Source organism: Larimichthys crocea, chromosome XXIV (assembly GCF_000972845.2).
Source record: "Larimichthys crocea isolate SSNF chromosome XXIV, L_crocea_2.0, whole genome shotgun sequence".
NCBI lineage: Eukaryota > Metazoa > Chordata > Actinopteri > Sciaenidae > Larimichthys > Larimichthys crocea.
The window spans coordinates 12,744,227-12,766,389 of record NC_040034.1 but is presented as its reverse complement, the minus strand read 5'-3'; the positions used below and the strand labels follow the sequence as shown (position 1 = coordinate 12,766,389).

The window sequence follows — 22,163 nt, the reverse complement described above, 5'->3', positions numbered from 1 at the left end:
GTAGCTCCCTCGCTGCCAGGCCTAATGGCCGCAGAGTGTTGTTCCAACTTGACCCCGTGAGTCCCAAGTTGCCCCGGTTCTTACCGCTCTGACTCGGCTCTCATAGGCAATTTTCATGTCCAATATTTGACATCTCTCACAAGAACTCCGTGCTCTCCAGACCATATTCGTAGGACAGATGTCATACTTTTAATATTCCCTCATTTTAAAAAAGAATGCATCACACTACTGAAACGCTCACATCTCAAGCGACCGATTTCTTCCTTATGAGGAAAAAACAAATCCGTAAGAGGAGTGATTCCTCATCGCTGTCACACGTCACAATCACATGTCTAGATGAATAGTTAACCGTAGCATGCAAATTAATCTTTCCGTTCAAAGCTTGTGTTCTCATACACTCCATGATGATTTATTAGCCAGGGTGATGAATGACACTGATACTATAAGTGCAGACCTTGCACATTGCAGCAGACGTGATGTGTTTATCTTGCAGCCATATGTTATAGGTCCAGAGCAAAAACATCAGTGCAGTGCAACGCTATGATGTAGGTCCCAATATGTCAATTCAAAGACACACATTGCAATAAAGAAAAAGATTTTAATATTTTCATCTGCAGGGAAATCGCTATTAACTGGGTGATAATTGGACAGTGGACGATACCACAACTTGTTTTAAAATCAGTTCACCTAAAAAGTGAAGCCAAATGTATCAGTCAATGTCTCAGCCTTATCGCTTTCATAACATTTTATCAGTATATAACAATATATAGGGGCAGGGTGGTGCGGTGGTTAGCACTGTTGCCTCATAGCAAGGTTCCTGGTTCAAACCTGGCGTGCATATTCTGATGTTTTGTAGTAATGGGTGATAATACAGTCAACAAACAATGGCCTGGGAACAATAAAAGTATTTGAATCAATTCACAAAACAATTAATAACACTACAGCAGACTAGTTGAGTGGAGTATACAGGTTGATGGTACTGATCGGCCTCAGCAGTATGTGCCAGTGCAAAGCCCGTATGTATGAAACTTGCAAAAGTTCGAGTATAAAAGACAGTAGCTCCAGGCTACATGGTCAGATGTGCAAAAATGTGGCTTAATTCATGGAGAAAAATGAAGGAAAGCACGATTTTATTTTGTGAGGTTGCACAAGGTTGCAGTGTCTTCTGTAAGGTGTGCATTCAAAGTATAAAGTTTTTTTGTTTACATGCCTGAATTTGGTCATTTTGGTACTTTACTTTCCCTGGTTGTGACAAGTGTCTCCTGGTCACTTTGTGTCACCCGCCACGCTAACAGCCGTTACCCTCCGCCCTCCACCTCCCGCCCTCTCACCCTCACCCCATCCTCGGCCTTACCCCGAGCCTGGGAGCGGAATTCTGGGAACATTTTTCCATGTGAAATGCCGAGGTCCAGTCGAGGGGTGTGACGCCAGTGCATTGTTCCAGCGGCAAAAAAAGGAACCGCTTGTGATGAGGCCAATTCCTGTTGGTCTCAAAAAAACAGGCACTTTCTCACACCGACTTCCTTCCTCATTGGACAGCACAAAACAATCCCAGACCAACCAGCGAAGCGAAAAAGAAAGAAAGAGAAGGAAAAAAGTGCAGCAAGGAGTAGGTGAGCTTGGATTTGAAGAGGTATTCTCAGTGTGTGCAGGGTGTGTATCTGTAGCTGGAAACACAGACCCTCTCAAAGGTAAAGGTCTTTTATCTGCAGACACAGACCCCTGCAAACCACGCTTACCATTATGTGGGGCGACAAACAGCAAGCTGGTCTTATCTTTGGTAACTTTATGATCATCATCACTTCAGTGAATCTCATTGTGCTCTGCTTTTTACCGTCCCTACAGTGCTTCTGACAAACCGGCGTGAAGAAAACAGGCAGTGATTGTGGTTTGTTATCATGAATGATACTTTTAGGAAGATTGAGAAAACGGAAAAAGAATGAGGAAAATCAAGTGAGGAGGGCAGCGAGTCTCGACTGATTGAGAGAGCAGGACTCAGGAAGCACCTGCCTGTGTGGAGGACCGAGCATTTATCTGACCCCGCTCACATCAGGTGGTTTCCTTGTTTACGTTATCTCCCCGCAGCTCCCTGTGGCCCAGCCACTATTGGCTGCCCTGAGCCACTCCTTTTTCCACCACATTCATTGATCTTAAGAGGGCTTGCCACTTCCCTATTTCTCTTTTCCCACCAGAATGAGTGTATAGACAAGAAACTTACCCTCCACCGCCCTGGAGCTCACTTGGAAACAGAGGGATTGGTTTAATAAGCTAAAAAACTCAAAGCTCTGCTCGACCTCTCACCTCTGTCCTCACAACACAAACACGGCAGCCTTGACGACTGCTTTCCTTTTCCTCCTCGTGCCTATACTTGGGCTCAGTGAAAACAAGTAGGCTCATCAATTAGCCTGACTGATAACCTTGATCCTGCTGTCCTCCATGTCACCTGTATTGCTCAACCCTAACCCAGCTGGCAAGATTTAAAGACTGATCTGCCTAGGGGGTCAGGGTTTTTAAATGTTTTCATGCAGCGGTTTCTGGTAGTTCATTTTTCCGGGAACCCTACCGAGACAATGGTTTTCGTCTCATAATGAAAACACACACAAGTATTTTTAATAGTAAAGTTATTGGGTTGTACTGCTGCTGCTGCTGCTGCTGAATGTTTCCTTTTCCCCCTGTTGATATAATTACGGTTAAATTGCTGCTTGGCATTTGTGGTAATGACTGCAGGTGGGCCGAGCACAGGTGCTGTCTGTAATTATAGAGCACATGAGATCCAGAAATGATTATCTGGGCTAAATACATATAATCAACCTCTGCAGATGCACATCTTTATCAAATGTTTATTCTCACCACGAGGCACGGCTGAGCATTGTGTATGTGTGTGTGCGTGCACATGAGAGGCGGCGGCAATATAAATGGTCTGTTGCGTATGGTAGCGGCCGCCTTGCTTGTTTTCAGGGGTGGTATCATAGCTGCCCCATCATGTTGGTAGAGACCTATTTATCCTGGCAAGTCTTTAGTCTGACATCACTGACTCCGATGGTCAGCCAAGTGACTCATTGAAGCAAGGACAATATCCATAATTTCATATCTCAATCAGCTGAGTTATGACTCAGTAAAACAGTATGTTCCATTAAAGACTATAATGCTTTTTACCGAGCAAACAAAAGATACGTGCAGACCAATATCTGCATGCTCAGTTTTAGCCTAAAGTGAACCCCGATCTCGATGGACATTTTCCTCTGCGTGGCCTCTCGGTGGCCCTGCGTTCCTTACTATCTTGTTATCTCAGTAAGTGTTTCCTGCGAGCACCTCGCTCTTCTCTGGGACATGTGGTAGAGCTTGCGCCGTGTTACGTCCACGGGGTATTGTTCTCCCACAGTTCAACCATCGTAAATTAGCTGGAAACGATTTGTCAGACATGAGAAGGGGGGGAAGCCAGGAAAGGGAAAAAAACAACAACAAAATCAGGGCCATGATGTGGCCCCAGCAGTGAACCATACACTGAACAGATATGTTAAAGGTCTCTCTAATTGCTGCAATTCAACCCATTAAAAAATATATATTATCCAGAATGCTTAACTGGAAGAAATTTTCTAATTTTAAGCTTAAGTCAGAGTGTTTGGTGCTATTTCGATTCATTTAAATTTAGAAATTAATCACTTTTTGTGACAAACTAATCTACAGTGAGAGGTTGATGTATGGCCTGCAGTATATGGCTAAATCATACATTCAAGCAGACAAATTGGTATTTTTTCCTGTAATTCAAAGGGAACTGCGCACATTTTTGGCCCACTTCAAAGGAAATAGTACATTTAGAAATGTACACATTTGTGACAGACGTCCACTTCCATGTTGCCTCAATGAAAAGTGTGTTTATTTGAAATAGCAGGCGACACCGCCCCTGTTTATTCCGCAGGCTGATTCCTATTGACCATCACCATGACCCTCGTTAATGAGGGAATTCCTGAACATCAGAGGATGTCTCACACACATCCTGGCCCTTAATCAGCCCTCATGCTCTCACCTATATCATCAAGATCCCACAGAATTGACCTGGTCTAGGCAGAGGTGACGCATCCTTCTATTCCTTAGGTCTTCAGGAAGGAGCACATGGTCTGTCCATACAGGGAGTGTCGCCCCTCCTCGTAACATAAAACCACCTCAGTTTGGCTGCAGTAAAGAATTCTTGAACTACAAAACTATGCCTCTCTGCCCTCGCTATGATTATCTGTCAAAATCTACCCCTGTACCAACCCCTCCGGGAATCCTGCTGTCACAACCAATGTTCCCATGGATGGGAATGACCCCGGGGATGCAGAGACTGACAGTGAGCAGATTGGGACCAGGAATTAAAGGTCTCTGAAGAGTCAAGAGGCTTGTAAGGAGCAACAAATAAAAACATGCTATAAAGTATGCCTACATCAGCATGGCTTTAACTGTGACATGGGAACCCCCTCCACCCTAAACTGTGCCTGTTGAAGTCATTCCCCCCTGGACAGCGGGGGTAGGTCACACATGAGGCCCCGTTTGCAGCTGGCTCTCTGCTACCTCATGCCATGCTAAACTATGCTGGGAACCAACTAAGTGAAGCACATAACCTTGAGATCAGAACCTCACACGGCTTTTGATATAAAGCCACCGTTTTACAAAATTGCTTTGATAAGGAAATGTTGCAAGGGGAGGAAAAAGGGACTCTGGCAGTCATCAGGAGCGTGAAAAATGACTGTGATTCAGTACGAAAACAACTTCCCCTGCTGTAAGATAACAATATTCCTGCAAGTGTAGGGGAAATCAGAAGGAAGTTCCTCCCTTATAGGAGAGTGGATTGTTCTCCGGCTTTGATTGTTTATGCAAAGCTAAGCATGTTTGCTTTAAATTATGCCACAATGTATCATAGGAGTGCTTCCAGTTTAGTACAGGAACAAATACTGCATGCCTCATTTGGAATGACTGTGCATTTGTTTAGCTCTGCATCTCTTGATTTCCTTATCAGCAAATATTAAACTCAAGGGACATGAAAAACACTGCGAATTGAAGAACAATTTACATATTTTATGTTTGCTCTTTTCTATTCAACTTAAACTTCTTGGCAGTGTTTTATTTGTAAATGTATATTTTTACTTCTGATAAAATCTTGGAGAGGGTTGTCCTGCTTAGCGAGATGACACAAAACCATTTGACCTCAATGTGCTCAGTTCTAAACTCATTCCCATGATTCCGGTCACTGTCTTCTGTCAAATAAAAGCGAAACATGCCATAAAAACAACCTTAAAATGGTAAAATATTGGTCTGGAAGCTAGATAAGTCCCCATATTCCCTGGAGAAAGTCCAGGCAAACCTTGCTATTCAAGCTGGAATCTCCCATGTTAGTCTTGATTGAGGAAGATGGTCATCCTCTGCGCTCTCCTGCCAGGTCTATTTTGTCTTATCATCAATCTCCTTAAAAAAAAAAAAAACGTAACCATGGCACCCAGTATTCTGCAGGAGAAGATGGCAGGATGACAACATTAAAGCTGGTGATGTTTTGTGTTTGTTGGGTTTCTTTTCTGCTTTTTTTTGTTGTTGCTGCAGATGTGTCTGTTGGAAAGACAAACAGATTTAAATGAAACAGGACTGCTGAGTTTGGCTCAGAGGACATCCCAAGAGTGTGGCGGAGGTTTTGTAAGCCTCAGATCTCGCCAGAAGTACAGCAGATGTAAAATCTAGATAGAGAACATAATGCAAGGATGTTAATGAATGATATCATTGTCACAAAGTGGACACTATGTGGTTGCTTTTGTGCCCAAGTCTCGATTCGCACACAGCAAAATGTTCAAACATTTCTTTATGTCTTTGTTTAAAAGAGGCAGCAGCAATAAAACAATGTCCTTTGCATAAACAATATTAGACGGGCCAGCTTTAAGTCCAACAGTCCTTACACTAAAGGACAATAGGCAGGGGGGGCTTTGTCCAAACTGTCCAGTCACCAGTACTCACTTCCTTTCCAACATGGTGATCCTTCCAGTGTTTCTTGGTCCACCCTTCAATACTTTGCCACGAGTCCTAGTCTGTGTCATCCGCGCCAGCCCATTTGTATGTTTGCCAGACGGTGTATGATTCATCACTAACCTGTACCACACAGGTGCTCCTCTTCCCTGCTCCCGTGCACTAACACACTTAACATTTACACTCAAAATAACAGTAGAAATCTAGTTTTCCGGCTACACTTTGCATCCCAGATTTATTTTTTTTCTCTTTCTCTCTCTTTGTCTCTGCTATGCTCTGCTTCTGCTGAGTCAAGCTATGTTGCCTTCTTGCTCAGCTCCGGCTGTGGCGCTCCCCATCTGCATTACCCACCCACCTCAGGCCTGACAGCTTTCCAGCGGGGTCAAAACATCACATCAGCATAGTTGGACATATGCAGCACAGAGTGGGAGTGACAGAGACACCATTCACCTACATATAAGTATATTATAAACATCATAGCTGATTCCCTGTTTCCAGTCTTTTTGCTAAGATAGACTAATCATCTCCTGGCTGTATCTTCTTATTTACAGACATGATAATGGTATAAATCGAAACTCCATGCAAGAAAAAAATATTTCTCAAAATGGTAAACTATTCTTCTTGCTGTTAAACAGTCTGACTTGAAGGTACTCTCCAAAATCACATTAGTGGAATTTAATTTCCAAAGCACAGTTAGTAGTCATGGGAGAAACAGATAAACATCTGGGCCACATTCAGACTGGTTCCTGTTTGTCCTATGGGAGAGAGTGACTCCTTATTCCATGCCGCTGCTGGTAAACCTATCAGGGCACAAAGGAGAATGGGACCCTCTGTAGACAGCGTGGCTCCTCCTTAGACAATAAGGCTCTCCTCATGGACATGGGACAATGTGGGAATCCTGCTGGGGGGACCCACCTTGCCTGCTGAGTATGCTGAATCAAAGTTTAAATGTATATCAGTTAAATACAAGGCTTTTGAGATGTTTTAATTCACTTTTAAAAAATCTTTATTATTCAGCATGAATACACCAAAATGTAAAAGACCAGAGGAAAGAAAAAACGCACTTTGCTAACAGTCCATTTAATATCATGTTGCCATTTAAATGAAACTTAATGAAACTTTGGACCCATGCTGTTGTTTTGTGTGTTACACAATTAAATTTGGAAATTGTGTCATTTCCCTTCCTAATCTACACCCATTTCCCCCCATGTGGGTGTCATCCCCCGGTGTAACTCATAGAATTGCAGGGCTTTGTCACTGTCAGACATCACAATGCTCATTGTTCTAATGGACTGCCTCTGGTTGACAACTTGAGTATAATGCACGAAAGACTGATACTCAAGTGAAATATGTTCAGTCAGTTCAAAATACAGTAATGTGTGTTTGATGTATGTGTGTGTCACACATGGAAGAGCTTTTTTTCTGTGTTATGTCATGTCACGGTGACCCACTACTACCGTGTGCTGGTTTCCCACAGCCTAGAGGCTCTTCACAGTTGACGGACATACCTGTGACGGAGCCCCCGCCTACTTTCACTCCTCTCTCTTCAGATTGAAGTAAAACCTGGAAACCATTTTCTTTTTTCTTTTTTTCTCTGGAGCCCTCATAATGACGGGAAAGTGCTCTGGCCCTGCTACCACAGAGAGCAAACGCACAGGCTTGATGGGAAACTGTAAAGCCTCTGCAAAAATGTGTCCTTTTAGGGCTCTGTGAGCTCTGTTACACCCACACTCCACCATAAATTTGAAAAGATTAAATAGCATGTGGCTCTTATCTTTATATACACAATATAAACTTTTTTTTTCTATGTAAGGGAGAATGAAACCTCTAGAGTCCCGAAAGCCCTATGGAGGTCACCAACTTGAACTAGTTCTATATTTTAATTTTAAAAAGGGCAAAATTTTACTGTTTTGCTAAATGTTGCCCAATGCGCATACCACCAACGTCAAAGATGGTTGTTTGCACACGGAGAAAAATTACACATTTATAGATTTACTGACACATTTCAATGGAGAGATGGAAGTTTTTGCAGGTTTATCATATGCAGACACACTATACATATTTGTAGAGTTGTTAAAGTAAATATATAAAATGTTATTTTGCTTTGTGGCCATACAAAGTCACTGTCTTCTCCCATGACTCTACACTTGTCTGCATCTCCAACAAGCTCAATTAGACGCTTTGTTTATGCATGGCACCCACTCTGCAAGGGCAATCACCAACATCAAGTTGGATTCTGCCTGGGCATTGGGCAATCACTGCAACTGCTTGTTGTTGATGAGGCGAGTGTATACTGCTTATTCAAGGATAGAACCCACTCTGTAATCAACCGATAGTCAATCATGTCCTGGAAGCAAAATACAGCTCATTATCAGAGATCATTATAGAGCGATTACAGTGGTATGATGTAATGCATCACAAATTGGAAATATAATAGCGTTTCTAAGGTTTCTTTTTTCTGGACAACACCTATAAATGATTAATTGTAGAGATCAGCTCTCTAGCAAAGTGATTTAATCTAAAGCATGGTTGTTAATTTGTTTGTGTGGTAACTCATTTCCAATGTTCTTTTTAAGACAGTGGTCCAGCTGCAGTAAAAGTAAAAGACACAAAATTCGAAAAGGAACACCTGCGCACTATTTCCACCATAAATCACGAAAGACACCCACCAGACAAACATGGCTGCCATGTAGGAATCAAAGCTTTAACAACCTGTGAGTTTTACAGCTCGTGTTACTTGCTTTGTATGCAGCCTAACAGGTTCTCAGGGTCAGCAAGGGGCCACACACTAGATAAGGACTGAGCAAATAAACTACACACCCGGTTAAACTTATGGTTTTATTATGCCGTGATGGATTAACATACAGTAGACTGCTCACTGTAGTGATAAGATACTCTGTTCTGTTTCGGTTTGCTTAAGCACATCTGCCATCACACGTGGCTCAAATATCTTATGTTTGGTGCACTGAATTAGAAAATACTGGACAATAACACCAATTGTATTAAGGTGGTAATAAAATATAGGCTCGTCTGGCTCTGATATCTTCAGTTGGTTGCAATAATTAGCTGCACCACTTCATCCTCATTATACCAGCAGCATCAAAACACTTTGCTCTCATTAGGGCCAAGCTATTGTCCGTCAGCAGTTAGCATCCATTTTGCCTTCCCTATTACAGCACAAAGAAAGGGGAGGTAAAACAGTTTACCCACAAATCTCCCTCTGTGTGCCCACTGGTTCACTCCACTTATTCAGGCAGAAAAGTAAAGACCATCTGCTCATTTTATACAACTCCACTCTCAAAACACTCACTAATGCACATTCACAGATTCTATTGCCGTCCGCCAGCAGATTATTTGACCCAACACACACCACAACTCCCTCCAAAACACGTCTCTAAGAAGGGCCAGGGTTGATCAAGCCACGGCTATGGAAGGTGGCCATTGCTTTGAATGTGTCTTAGCCTCTCGTCTACTTCTGGCGTGAGATGAATGGCATCGACCAAAGGAGAAGTTGGACTGGGCACGAGCTGTGGCATTACAGCCACAGGAGTAGCCACTGGTAAAAAAAAAAAAAAGATGGGCAGCTGCTCTCCGGTCCTCCCATAGCCAGACATGAAAGGGCCAATATATAAACACAGTTATTGAGCCAGCATGCCACAGCAGCTAAAATCATCAAAAAAATAATCTTTGAATTGCATAGGCAACTCATTGTTAAGTTCTAAACCTGACCAACTTTTTATGGTATTCACCCTCTATCTCGCCGCTCTCTCAGGCAGAGGGTAGATTCAGGGATTGTGGGAGTTTACGATGTAATGCTACTACACCTATGACTTCTTTGGGCAGTGTCACTCTTTGGCCTGTTTGACGGCACACCATGTGGGGCCAAACAAGAACACATTAATCTGCACTTTGTATGAATATTCAGATACAGCTGTCTGTGACACGGAGATAGCAGCTGGTGTGCTTGGGCCCCACAGATATCCCAGTGCCATGCCTGGACAGAAGCCGCTGCATCTGGGCCAACACAGGCCCAGCCGGCCTCTGGCAGGCCCATCCAGGCCCAGAATCTCCCCTAAATCCCACCAGTGACACCCTCTACACAAGGGTGGTCAAAGACTTAATGAACGCCGTTAGCAGCCTGCAGCAGATCGACAATGACACTTCCAGTATGTCACTATGATAGTGATGAAATAGTTGGATATATGGCACTGAAAATGTTTTCATGTGGATGCCACCGTAGACAAATCAATACACAGTTAAAGATCCATTCTGTAAGAGTATTTATTGACAGCAATGGAATATAATATTTATTAGTGTGTTTCCATTAGTATATCACCTTAAAATAAGATTCTCCGTGAGAGCGGGTCCTTTTTCATGGAGTCCGCCATGTTGAACCACCATTATTCTACACTAGCCCAGAACGGACAAACCAAACACTGATCTAGATATGGATTCTTGCTTTTAATGTTAATTTAGCAGCAATAGGTTTTCCTACATGCTTGGAAGAAGAAGGTGAGGCGTGGGAGAGTATTCATTTGGATGCAATCTGCAACTTCGCCACTAAATCCTACACACTGGACCTTTAAATGATGACGTGAACATGATAGAAAAAGCATCAAAACCTTACCTGACCATCGTATCATAAAATGCATATTGTTGAAACAAGGTGGCTTTTATTTAAATGCAGTAACAAGTAGGCGTTAAAACAGATGGCACTGCTTTGTGTATCATATTTGATTTACCATTTAGGGCTTTTGTTGAGCACTCTTGACAAATAAATTGAATTTGACTTAAGCAAATCACATAGACCGCCTTTACTTCAGCCAATCATGGGACAAGGCACGGCACTGTAAATGTGCCGCTGATGGCTCAGGATGAAATTTACATTTTTCCTGGTGACGTGAATGTAGTTTGCCCTTTTTAATTACCCAACTTAATCTCATACTAATCCAATGATATTGCCATAACAAGTAACACAAGTATGGCAAGCTGGTTGGAGGACAAAGCCTGCTATGGTGAAAGAGTTTGTGTTTGGTGGGCCTGGCGTTACTGCCTCCCTAACAGTCTGCTGCTGGTTGGCCCTGACAACACAGTGCCACAGTGCCAGGCTGTCAGCTTGCCAGTCTCAGAGAGCAGCTGCCAGGCCAAACCAGCGGGCACTAATTCAGCCAGCCACAGGGAGCCCCCTCCGCCCCTTTTTTCTTCCAGGCCCTCCCTGTGGCTACAACTACCCCCTCATCTGTGCGTGCACACACACACACACCTTACACAATACAGGCTTTAATTATGACAAACTTGCCAAAAGCTAATCTCCCATCTTTTTTAATCAAAGACATTTGTAGCCGAGGGAGTTGCCAATATTCTAATAACTAATTACCAGAATTTCTGGTGAATAAACACCTTTTCTATTGACCAACAGTGGCCTTTCTCAATCAAGCAAAGCCTGAAAATCTCTCAAAGCCAATGATGCAAGAAAATCTGGACAACAGTTTTAGCTTGACGCTGTACTACATGAGACAATTTTCAGACGTGTCCAAAGTTATATGTACAACAATTTCATTAATATTCTCATTTTTACCAAAATAAAAAAACATATCTTATTATTACAACCATTGTGGGGGGCTTGCATCATTAATTTGCATGCTTGCCATTGACACATGTCCATGTTCGTTGCACAAATCGTTAACATCCCGCTCGTTTTGTCATTATCTCCTGTGAATGCGAGTGCAGTCACTGAGCCCCGGGGACTGTGGCCAGCTCAGTTACTCTGCAGTTGGTTAAGTGATGGCCAAAATGCTCAGAAGCGTTCAGCTGCTCTTCTGATGTGATGAAGACTTTCTGTGGTTAGATCCTGCTGTGTCCTGGGCCTCTACCTCTGAGGTAACCTTATGGTTCAAAGGACAAACTCTTCCTCTACAAAGGGTGAGTGGATTATAGTATTCTGTGGACTAATGAAGTACAACATGAATGCATTTCAAATAAAGCATTGGACCTTTGCCATCCAAGTCTTTTATAGCCTTACTGTACACGTTATACAACAAAACAGCAGAGGAAATGGACCATCATAGTAAAGTTTGCTGAGAGTTTCGGAATTGGTTTCATATAGTATTTCTGCTCTAATGCTTTTTCCTATTCAGGCCAGGTTTTAAGGGCATGTCTTGCTGATGTGCTCTTAAAACACAGCACTAATAACAAGAACCCTAACCCTAACCTTTCCAGGACTGGATAGATGCCATCTTTGGATCTGTTATCCAGTTCTATAATACATCCATCTGCTCTGTAGGGCTAAAGGGAATGACATGTAGTTTTATGGGTGCACAAATCATGTGAAAAAGTCCAGGGATCACCAAAAGGACTGATCTTCTGGGGACAATGAATGTCTGCAGTTTCATAGCAATCCATTAAATAGTGGTTTGCATATTTCAGTCAGGGGTTTGCCAACCAACACTGCCATCCATAAATCCTTGTTTCTGTTCTATGGACTACTACATGATACATTGGGTGACTTATTTAAAAAAGAAAAAAATCCACAGTTTGCTTAGTCTTGTTCACCTGTCCACCAGCAGTACTAGCATGGTCTCTGTGGAAAGCCTGGTGCTCCATGCTGAAGTGAGGAGAAGAAGACAGGGATGCAGAGCTGGATCTAAGTGCCAGGAGTGGAAATGACAGTACAAACCATGTGTACTGTTCTTATCCTGTTATCATGGGGAACCTAAGATCTCCCCCCTATAAGATGGAGGAGCGAATGGTGTTAACCAGGCTACAGAGGGAGTATCAAGAGTGTAGCATCACAGAGACATGGCTGAACGAACTCACTTCAGACTCGCTAGTAACTTTCAAGTTGTGAGAGTGAACAGTTGAGCTGAGGCAGGGAAGAGAGGGGACCACGGACCACAGTCGAAACTGGGTCACTGCAGGAAGGACTCAGCTTTTCTCAGCAGTATCAGTAGAGCCACCAGTGCGCCACTATTTCTTATTCACCTCTTATACTGTGAGTGGCTGCACAAGTGAATTTTGAGTGTAAGATCAATAAAGTATATCTCACCGTATCCATAAAACCAAACTTCTAGCATCCAAGTGTTCATTAGTGTGTTAATGCATGCACAGTCAGACCAGCTGAGGACCGACATTCCTCAGGCCCACTCTTTCTGCGTCAAACAACATTCTCATCTGCACCCTCATCTGTCACTCATCCTCTATCTGAGCTCGCCTGTCCCAGCTGAAGGTCACAATATGGCTGGTTCCTTTGGAGAGGCCCTTAAGGTCCCCGATGCTCCATGCTGCCTGAGTAAACATGGCACAGCAGTTCATAAAGATGCATATTGTGTGCCTGCATCTGTGCATGCGGGTGTCTGAATCAATGTGTGCATATTGACGGCTCTTCCTGAGTCGGGTTTCCTGACTCGCAGGGATACAGACATACCGTTAGTAAGGCTGGCTGAAATATTGATGCTGTGTTTTGTTCTAATTTTTGCTGTACTTGAGAGGCCATCTGGATAGGTCAACCTTTCTCACGTTAAATATTCATTCGCCCGTTGAATATGACCAGGGGAGAGCAAAAGAGGGTCATTTTGTAATGTGAGAGACAGAAAGAGGTGGTGGAGGTGGTGGTGGTGGGAGGGGTTTGAGCAGGATTCAACAATAGGTTTTTCCTAACAGATGGAAGATTGGCTGCAAGGATATAATTCAGTGTCATACTGCAACCTGATCTGATTATATTCCCCACAGCCCGTGAATACAAAGGGATTACATGTGGTTACATGAATAATGAAATTGAGATTATTTTGTTGACATGTGTCTAATTTGTTGTGCCACAGTCGTGAACTGCTGAATGCTACCTATCAGTCTGCCTCTTTGTACCACACTACTCAGATAAGACCAACAGATCAAGTTCTCTCAACAAGCCAATCAAATAAGTCGCTTCTGGCCAAGTCTGCCACCTAAGGCTGAAACAACTCCTGGATGAAATGAGGCTTGTAATTAGCTGAGTACTGCCTATGTAGCAGCACTCAATCATGAGTACAAATTTAAAAAGCTCACAAACAATCAGATTATTGACAGTCCAGTAGTGCAAGCTTTCTCCCCGCCTTCGTCATTAACAGAGAAATGCTCCGTGATCTGATCACTTAGTCAGCAAACACGACGATGAATTTTAATGACACGCTCACGAGTGCAATCCAGCAAACATGACAATTCTACGGCGCCATTCAAAGGGAGTGGTTTTGGTAAATTATCCCTAGCTTTTAATAATTAACAAAAACCTATTAATTATGAACAAATCTGTAGCCTAACACTCATCAAGAGGAGGGATGGTTGCCTAGGAGCATTGGCCTGTTCTGAATACCTTGTCGCTTTGGTGTTGTTGGTAACTGGAGCCCCATGCAGTATGACAGTAATATGGCGGAAAGTAAATAAGGTGGTGGAGTAGAGGTGGACACAATACCTTTGTTTTGGTCAGTGTTGTTAGAAGGGGGACACAAGCCGAGGTGATCAATAATGCAGTCTGGCACGTGTCCGGGTGGCTTTGTTGTCTATTGATACTTTGTGGTTGAATAATGGCGCAGAAATAACACCTCTGATTAAGCAAAATATCTGTAGATTTTGTGTAGATCAAAACAAGACAATGCGCATAATATTTTAAAGTGATCATTGTTTATGGTTGACCCATTTAAATGACACCTTGAGCAGACAGCTGGCCTCCTCTGCTCAGTCAAAACAATAATCGGCCTTATACAGTTGAACCTCCATTTTCGGATGCTAAATCAACACAGCTGGACATCCTAAAGTTTGTGTTTATGTCTGTCCGCTACCTTTCCGACTTGAGTCTAAAAATAGCTCGGCAGCATCCTGCTGTGATGCTGAAGGTGCAGTCATCTTTCCCCTGTGAAGGACACAACACTGTCTGAAGTTTGGGAGCTGGGGGAGTACAGGGGAGGGAGGGAGGAAGCGGTGACTACCGTGTGACAAGCGCCCTGTTCCTTCCTCCCAGGCCTGAGAAACAGGAAGTGCCGCACATAAGGCATTATTGTGACGGAGAGGAAATGCAAGGTCCTCTAAAATAAGAGCCCCAATCTGGCTGTCAATGACAGGAGCCTGTCCTCCACAGCCCCACAGAGACCTGTACCTTCCACCCCGCACCCCACCATCCACAAATTCACAACGGAGTGATGCAGATATATAAAAGAAGCTCCCTTTATGAAGATTTGAGTGCAGTAGCTCAAAGATAACATCAAGTGAATCAGCTTTGAGATTTGTTAAAACCTTTTGTTCTCTGTTGAACCCACCCACATACAGACTGAGCAACAACCACATTTCAAAGGGTTAAAGGAGGCATATGGGTAGGATCCACCCTGCTTGTGTTTAGCAGAAGCTGAGGAGGAGCTGGTTGCTAAGAGAGATGCAAGGCTTTGTGCCGGGCTGCCTCCCAGTTAATTAAAATCCTACTTTATCTGTTTCATGCTTTCAATTAGAAAGCTCTGGAAAGGACCCAAGCATCTGCATGTAGATAACCATAGCAATAAGATGTGATTAATACGAGGGGCCCATTTGCGCTGCAGGCTGCAGAAATGCCCTGCTGTTGTGTGTCCATGCCTTATTTTGATCCCAGGCACCAACCTCTGATGAAAAAAAAAAAGATGGCTGCCCCTCTGCAGAGTCTGCATGGCACCTCAAGCAGCAAATTAGACGGATAAGATCTGCTTTTGTAGAATGCGCAGGCAGGTGTGGGCCACACGTGATCACGTACATCTGAACCACGGCGATGACTGAGGCTGGAGTGAGTCAATATCACTGTTCAGCCTGTGCCAAGTCTAATCGTTTTTGTTTATATATCAGTAATCAAAAGAAGTGTCAGCTAACAATGTTTTTGCTCAATTAACAGCAGATCCATCAATGTCCATCTCCGCTTTACACAATCAATTAACTGCAACACAGAAGCCAAGCTGTACCAGCAATCAATCACGCTAAGCTCAGCACCATTATGGTTTAATGGGCACGTGGAGCTGTTTTTTGGTTGGACTTTGTGTTTTAGCAGCCAAGACTAATGTTTCTTGTCTGTTTGAAGCATTGTAACATATTCTGCATGATAAAATAAAATAAAACAATTATAATATACTAAAATAGCAATTAATAGACTTCATTTTTTGAATATCACACAGATTAATGTAGATGTTACTGTTAGGAGTGTACTGAACACTCAATCAAAAAGATCTAGAGGCAACTGAAGCACAATACAAATAAAGTAGACAGACATACATTTAGTCAGAACAGAAATATTTTTAATTAAAATGAAACTTCAAACAACAAAATATTTTTCCTCAAACAGACAAACCTTTGTACAAAACAGAATGTTTACTGCCATCTACTGGTCACATTACAAAATCACACACAATGCAACAGTGAATGTTTAAGACGTGACCTTAAAAGGCTTTTTCCTTTCCTTTAATATCTGAAAGACCTGAACGACTGACTGAGGGAAGGTGACAGGGACTCAAAGGACCTTCCTCTGCCCATTGTGTCCATCTCGGTGCGCCCTCTGCCTACACTTAGAGACGGGGGACTGTCAACAGACACTTCTTCTCTAAAGTCTGACACAGCAGCTGGGACTGGAGGCTGGGATGCTGAGTCAAGGGAGGCATGGGTATCTCTCGGAGGGCTGGTGGGTGGTTCGTGAAGAGGAAGGTCCACTTGTGTTGAGGATGCAGGTTCAAAAGATTCTGCCTGTGTCTGGCTGTGCTCCAGTACTGCAGGTGAGGTCTGGCGTTGAGACTGAGGTCTGGGGTTGAAGCGGTCCAGCAGACCTTGCTCTGTGACGGGATAGAGGGCGGCAGCCCACTCCTGCCTCTCAGAACGCATTTGCTCCAGCTGCCTGAGCTGTCTGGGCAACTCCGACACACTCTCCTGAAGATGCAAGTGGGTGGATTTTTTAAATTCCCTGTTTACCTGTGTGCGTCTCAACTGTATTATACGACTGATGGTTCACATTTTTTCATTGTTCACATTTTCATAGTTTCATGTGGCTATGAAAGGGACCTTCAGAGGATGCAGTCATTTTCAAAACCGGCTACATAAAAAGGATTGAATGTCATTATTAAACATTTTTTATTACTCTTTTTCCATTAACACTGTCGGAAGGCCTTGTGCTGCAGTGATGTGCATAGAATTACTTTCCTATGGTTTCAGGAGGCAAATCAAATGGATATCTATGAAAGTCATTTTCGTACAAAATTTAGAAGGTGTCCACCTGATTTGACTCGGGCTGCTAAAGCCTCATATAACCTGGAAAAACACTGGAATCATGTGAGGTAGAGGTCGCTTGACAACTAGTTAAAAACAGCTGGCACATTAAATAAAAAAAATTCAAAAACAACCTCTGCCAAATATTTTTTGATGGCAAAAATATTATTTACGTTTTCTTATGATGTCCTAACAGCTGCCATTTTCTATGCATAGTTCTATGTGTTGATAGGTGAATGAGTCCAAGTGCTAAGCAGCGTCCACACCAACTACAACAATAACTGTAATGATTTGAGCATCCACACTGAAGGATGTAATGTTCTGTGGCCGCATGTATACTGATGACCCGTTACCGCTGCATGTTGTGCAGAAATGAAAATCTTCAAAAGATAAGAGCAGTTAAGAGAATCCAACAACTCTGTTACGAGAGTTGTTGTGTTTTAAAGACACATTTTATTCATACTTTTGTTAAAAAGTACTTTTGTCTCAGGCAAAATTACATTTTTTAATGTAATTAGCAGACTAATATGATGTTACATAAGCATTTGATTAAATATATTATACCACAATATCATTAATCAGTGTTCCCAAAGATATCATTGATCATCATTCGTACTGTTCCACTTAAGTTTTTAAGAGGATACATTTATATTTCTTGTCATGGTTATTGTTGTTGGTGTTGATGACCCTTTAGACTTGTAAACTACCTAAAGCTGATGACTAATGATTGGATATCAGCACATTTGTGTCATTATGACAGATTCTTCCTGAAAAAAAGTTGCAGTGTGTAAGATTTGGGGTCTTTATTTTCAGATTAAGGCAAACGTGGAATATAATATTCAGAACTCATGCATGTATAATCACCTGAAAACAAGAACCTTTTGTGCCAAAATGATCCTTTTATATCTACAGTGGGAGCGGGTCCTCCCAAAACAAGTAAAAGAAATTTGAAAAAGCGACTCTATTCTTTTGTGAATCACTCACCATGGTAATATGTTGTATTTCACCAGGCTCGTAGTGGCTGCTGGTGAGATATGAATCCACCAGGGCCATGTAGTCCCCCATGAGAGTATCCAGCAGCACCAGTCTGAGGGGCAGAAGGTGGATCACTGACAGAGCCATCACCTTAACCAGGGGTACAGGACAGGGTCGCTTCTGCCACATCTCCCTTTCTTCCTGTAAAGAAAACCCATACACATGAGTGATTGCAGCACATACATATATACTGTGAATAAAACCATCTCTGATGACTGTACCCTGGTGAGCTGTGACTTCATCTGAAGGGATAAGAGCTGGGAGGAGGGCACCTTCAGATGGAGACTAACCACCTCCTGCAGAGTGCTGACTCTGTCAGGAAGGAAGCCTCCTGTCTCTGAGTAGAAGCACATGACATCTGCCACCTTAACACACGCAGAGAGAAAAGCAGGAAATCAGTAAGCTCGAATAAACACACAGGAGAGTAACGTGAAAGCCACCAGATCATCACTTGATCTGGAGTAGGCCATCGTACATACTGTACACGTACCTGTGTGTCAAAGACATTGGTTAGCATTACTCCAAACTGAGCCAACAGACATCCAGCAATGGCTCTGCAGTCATGAATGACCTGTATCAAGTGTACAATCAACAAAGATGTTATGGTAATAACGGTGACTGAACAGTATCTCTAGTCTGTTTACACAGCTCACCTTGAGTATGTGCTTATTCTGCAGGATCATGGAAAGTCCATTCTTAAAGGCCCGAGCTCCAAGTACCAGGATATCAAACAGATATACCTTGTTTTTAGTGGCAATCTAGGTGAAAGGAGACAAGTTATTTCCTTTTGCACTCCTGTAATGAAGGAAAGTGAAGACAAAAAGGAAGGAAGGACTCAACTCACCTGCAGCCAACACAGCCTCCCATTTTGAAATAGCTCGACTCCATCAGCTCCCACACCAATGACATGCTGATTCTTGATGTGCATCACCTGAAGGATGGGAACTCAAGTTATGTTAGAGTTTTCAAGACAGTAGGTTTCCAGAAGTATTTACATGGCTGTCATGATATGAGCTGTTTGAATTCTCTAAATGTTAAGGAAAGGCGCTCCAGTGTTTCCTTTCTTATCTCCTTTAGCATAAGATATAAAAACTTTGAAGTCTGATGTTCCTCTACAGGTCTTGCAAGTATGGCTCGTTCCTCTTCATCTCCTGCAGTTCACTGTATTTGTTGTGTTGTTGACTGAGAGGTCTTCAAGTTTGCCGTCTGCTGTGGTGAAAAACTATCTCAAAATGTTGTAATATGTTGTTGATAACTAGATAGGCTCCAAGTTATCCCAAGTTGAACATTAATATCACGCAGTGTTTAGTCAAAACCTTCTGCTTTAACTGTGATCGATTTCCAGAGTCCTTTCAGACCATCATTAGCGTGAGCGACCAGTCTTAATGTGACACTTCATTTGACTTCTGTGACAGGCGGTCTATATTAATTTATTATTTCAATTCTGACCTAGACAACGTCACGTCATATTTTTCACCAGGTTGTCCACAGTTACACATATCCCACAAACACCATGGTAGAAATGCACCGGGGGAAAAATATCAGATGCTCGTTTTGTAGTCTATCTTCTGAACTTTGTAGTTTTACCACAGACACGTCAATGACACGCGCCGTTGCATAAGGACACAGCCATGACCTCTGAGCTCTGAGTGTTGTAGGATGTAGGATTAGATTAGATTAGATTATACTTTATTTATCCCACAATGGGGAAATACACCAGCCAAAAGTCTAATATACACTACAGCAGTAGGATCAAATAAAAAGGGCAAAAACCCACAGAAATTAAACAGGCAGAAATATCTATAACCTACACAATACAGAAATTAAACAGGCAGAAATATCTATAACCTACACAATAAACAATCAAACATTCAAAACAGACAAGCACTGAGGATGGAAATGACATGAAGGTAAAGGTCATAGAAAGGACATAGGAGTTGTCTCCAATGTCCACATATATTTGCACGCTGGAAAATATATGACAAAGAGGCTTTAAGAGATTCATGCAACAGAAAAAAAACTTACGGCTGGTCCAAACTTCTCATGAAACTCATCAATGACCACAAAGTTGATATACACATCTTCATCTTCATCATCATCTGCAAAAAAACAAAAAAAAACAAAGATCCTCTGAATAGTGATTCATGGATTTGCCATGAACTCCCCATGCTTGTATCATACATACCCAACGTGACCGTCTTCTTGTACGGCTGAAACCTTTCCACGTTCAGGTGCTCCTCAAGGCTGCAGTCAGAGTTTCTGTGCAGCACAGGTATGTCACAGCTCACGGCAGAGTCACAGTCACCAACAACAACACAGTGAACACTTACCCACTGTCGGCGTTTGCATCATTGATAAACTCCACTGTTGATGTAAATGACACAGAATGTAAAAAAAAAACAACTTTTAATTAAAATAAAATCAATTAAAAAATCATTCACGAACTAAACTTGAACTCACCATTCAGGATCTCATGGCCGAAAAACATTTTGGAGCCAGGATATCTACAGCCATTACTGCCACAAACTAACACCACACACACAAGATAATAATAAAAAAAGATTTATCTACAAAAAAAAAAGGTGAATATTTTTACATGTTTTGTCACCAACAGGACTAATTATGAAGTTAGCTCAGGAATAAACGTCTTTTTCCAACCGTCCGTTAAAACCAACGTCTTGTTGGGGTTGATCCGTTGGACGACGCCGAGGTAAGACGAAGTCTTCAGGGTCAGTTTGATGCGTTTCCCCTTGAAGAAATTCAGGAACTCCACGTCTTCCAAAACCATTTTGATTTTTTCTTTTCAAGCTTTTAAAACCGACGACGCTGTCTTACAATTACCAGGCTATCAGCGACGAGCTAACGTGTTAGCTGTCAACAGGCAATCTACGAGGTGGACGTTGCGTTCAAAAGCTCCTCGTTCATTTCAACTTCGATTTATGAACGCTTGGCTATTAAAACCAGGGTGCAGCGACACATTTTTAAAGGTAATATCTAATATTGTAGTATAATTTTGCATATAGTATTACTATCTTTTTAAATTATTGTTTTGAATAAGGCTACTAAGTCAAGTGGAGCCCCTCAGTGGAGAGCGACAGTTGGCACAAAATGACATTTGGTGGATGGTTGCCGGTTCAAATCCCATCCAGACATGTACTTAATGGGTTAATTGGTGGTTCTAAATTGCCCATAAATGAACTAGCAACTTGTCCAGGGTGTACACAAAGCGGTGACCTCCATGAAGCAGTTCCTCGAATGGCCACTTGAGGCTGGCTCCAGGACATGTCGATCTACATAAGACCCCATGTTAAATGTCCAACTTCATAGCAGAAATAAGCATGTTTACAGCCTGGTACAAAAATGGTTTTGGTGTCCATAGCTAATAATTGCTAATAGAGTCTGAATTTTTCTAACTCACCTGTTGAAATTATATTGTTGCTGTTACAGATGGCTTGTTTGAGCACCCAGGCATCATTCTTTCCACCTCAGGTCAATGATCCACATCTTTGCTTATTTTTAGATTAACTGGGAGGCAAAGAGGCAGAACTATCAACATGGCGGTGGACGTGGCTCTACAGAAACCTATGGGTGATGTCAAGCATACGCCATCCATACGCCATCCATTATTTGTACTGTCAGTGGTGAACTCTTGCCCAATGTCTGCTGGGATTACAGCAGACATTGGGCAGATCTACAGCCTTCCCACCCTCAACCCTCATAGGGACATGTGATTATGGAAAAAGGATGGATGTACATTTAATGATAATCTACTAATTAGTTCTACTAATTAGGACTAATTAGTGTGGACTCTGTGGTGGTGGAAGAACAGCAGCAGCAGGCAGATCTTGTTCAGTAAGTACTGTCTTCAGCTGCAACTCCTAAACACTTGAGTGTTGTTTTTTAAT

At 42.5% G+C, this 22,163-nt stretch overlaps 1 protein-coding gene and 1 long non-coding RNA gene across 2 annotated transcripts; one reads left to right on the top strand and one right to left on the bottom strand.

Moving 5' to 3' along the window:
* Positions 1 to 16,253: 16,253 nt before the first annotated feature.
* Positions 16,254 to 21,260, bottom strand: exd1 (exonuclease 3'-5' domain containing 1). The gene is made up of 11 exons (XM_019272901.2): positions 20,917 to 21,260; positions 20,719 to 20,784; positions 20,589 to 20,622; positions 20,444 to 20,517; positions 20,284 to 20,357; positions 19,103 to 19,189; positions 18,912 to 19,016; positions 18,749 to 18,829; positions 18,480 to 18,623; positions 18,208 to 18,399; positions 16,254 to 16,887 (listed from the first exon to the last, which is right to left on the bottom strand). Exons 1-11 carry the CDS (start codon positions 21,044 to 21,046, stop codon positions 16,429 to 16,431), a joined length of 1,446 nt encoding a protein of 481 aa, XP_019128446.1. The 5' UTR covers positions 21,047 to 21,260; the 3' UTR covers positions 16,254 to 16,428.
* On the top strand, positions 20,488 to 21,899 carry LOC113744547 (uncharacterized). Its single transcript, XR_003461624.1, has 3 exons — positions 20,488 to 20,530; positions 20,873 to 20,968; positions 21,779 to 21,899. It is a non-coding gene; the product is annotated as an uncharacterized LOC113744547 (long non-coding RNA).
* Positions 21,900 to 22,163: the final 264 nt, after the last annotated feature.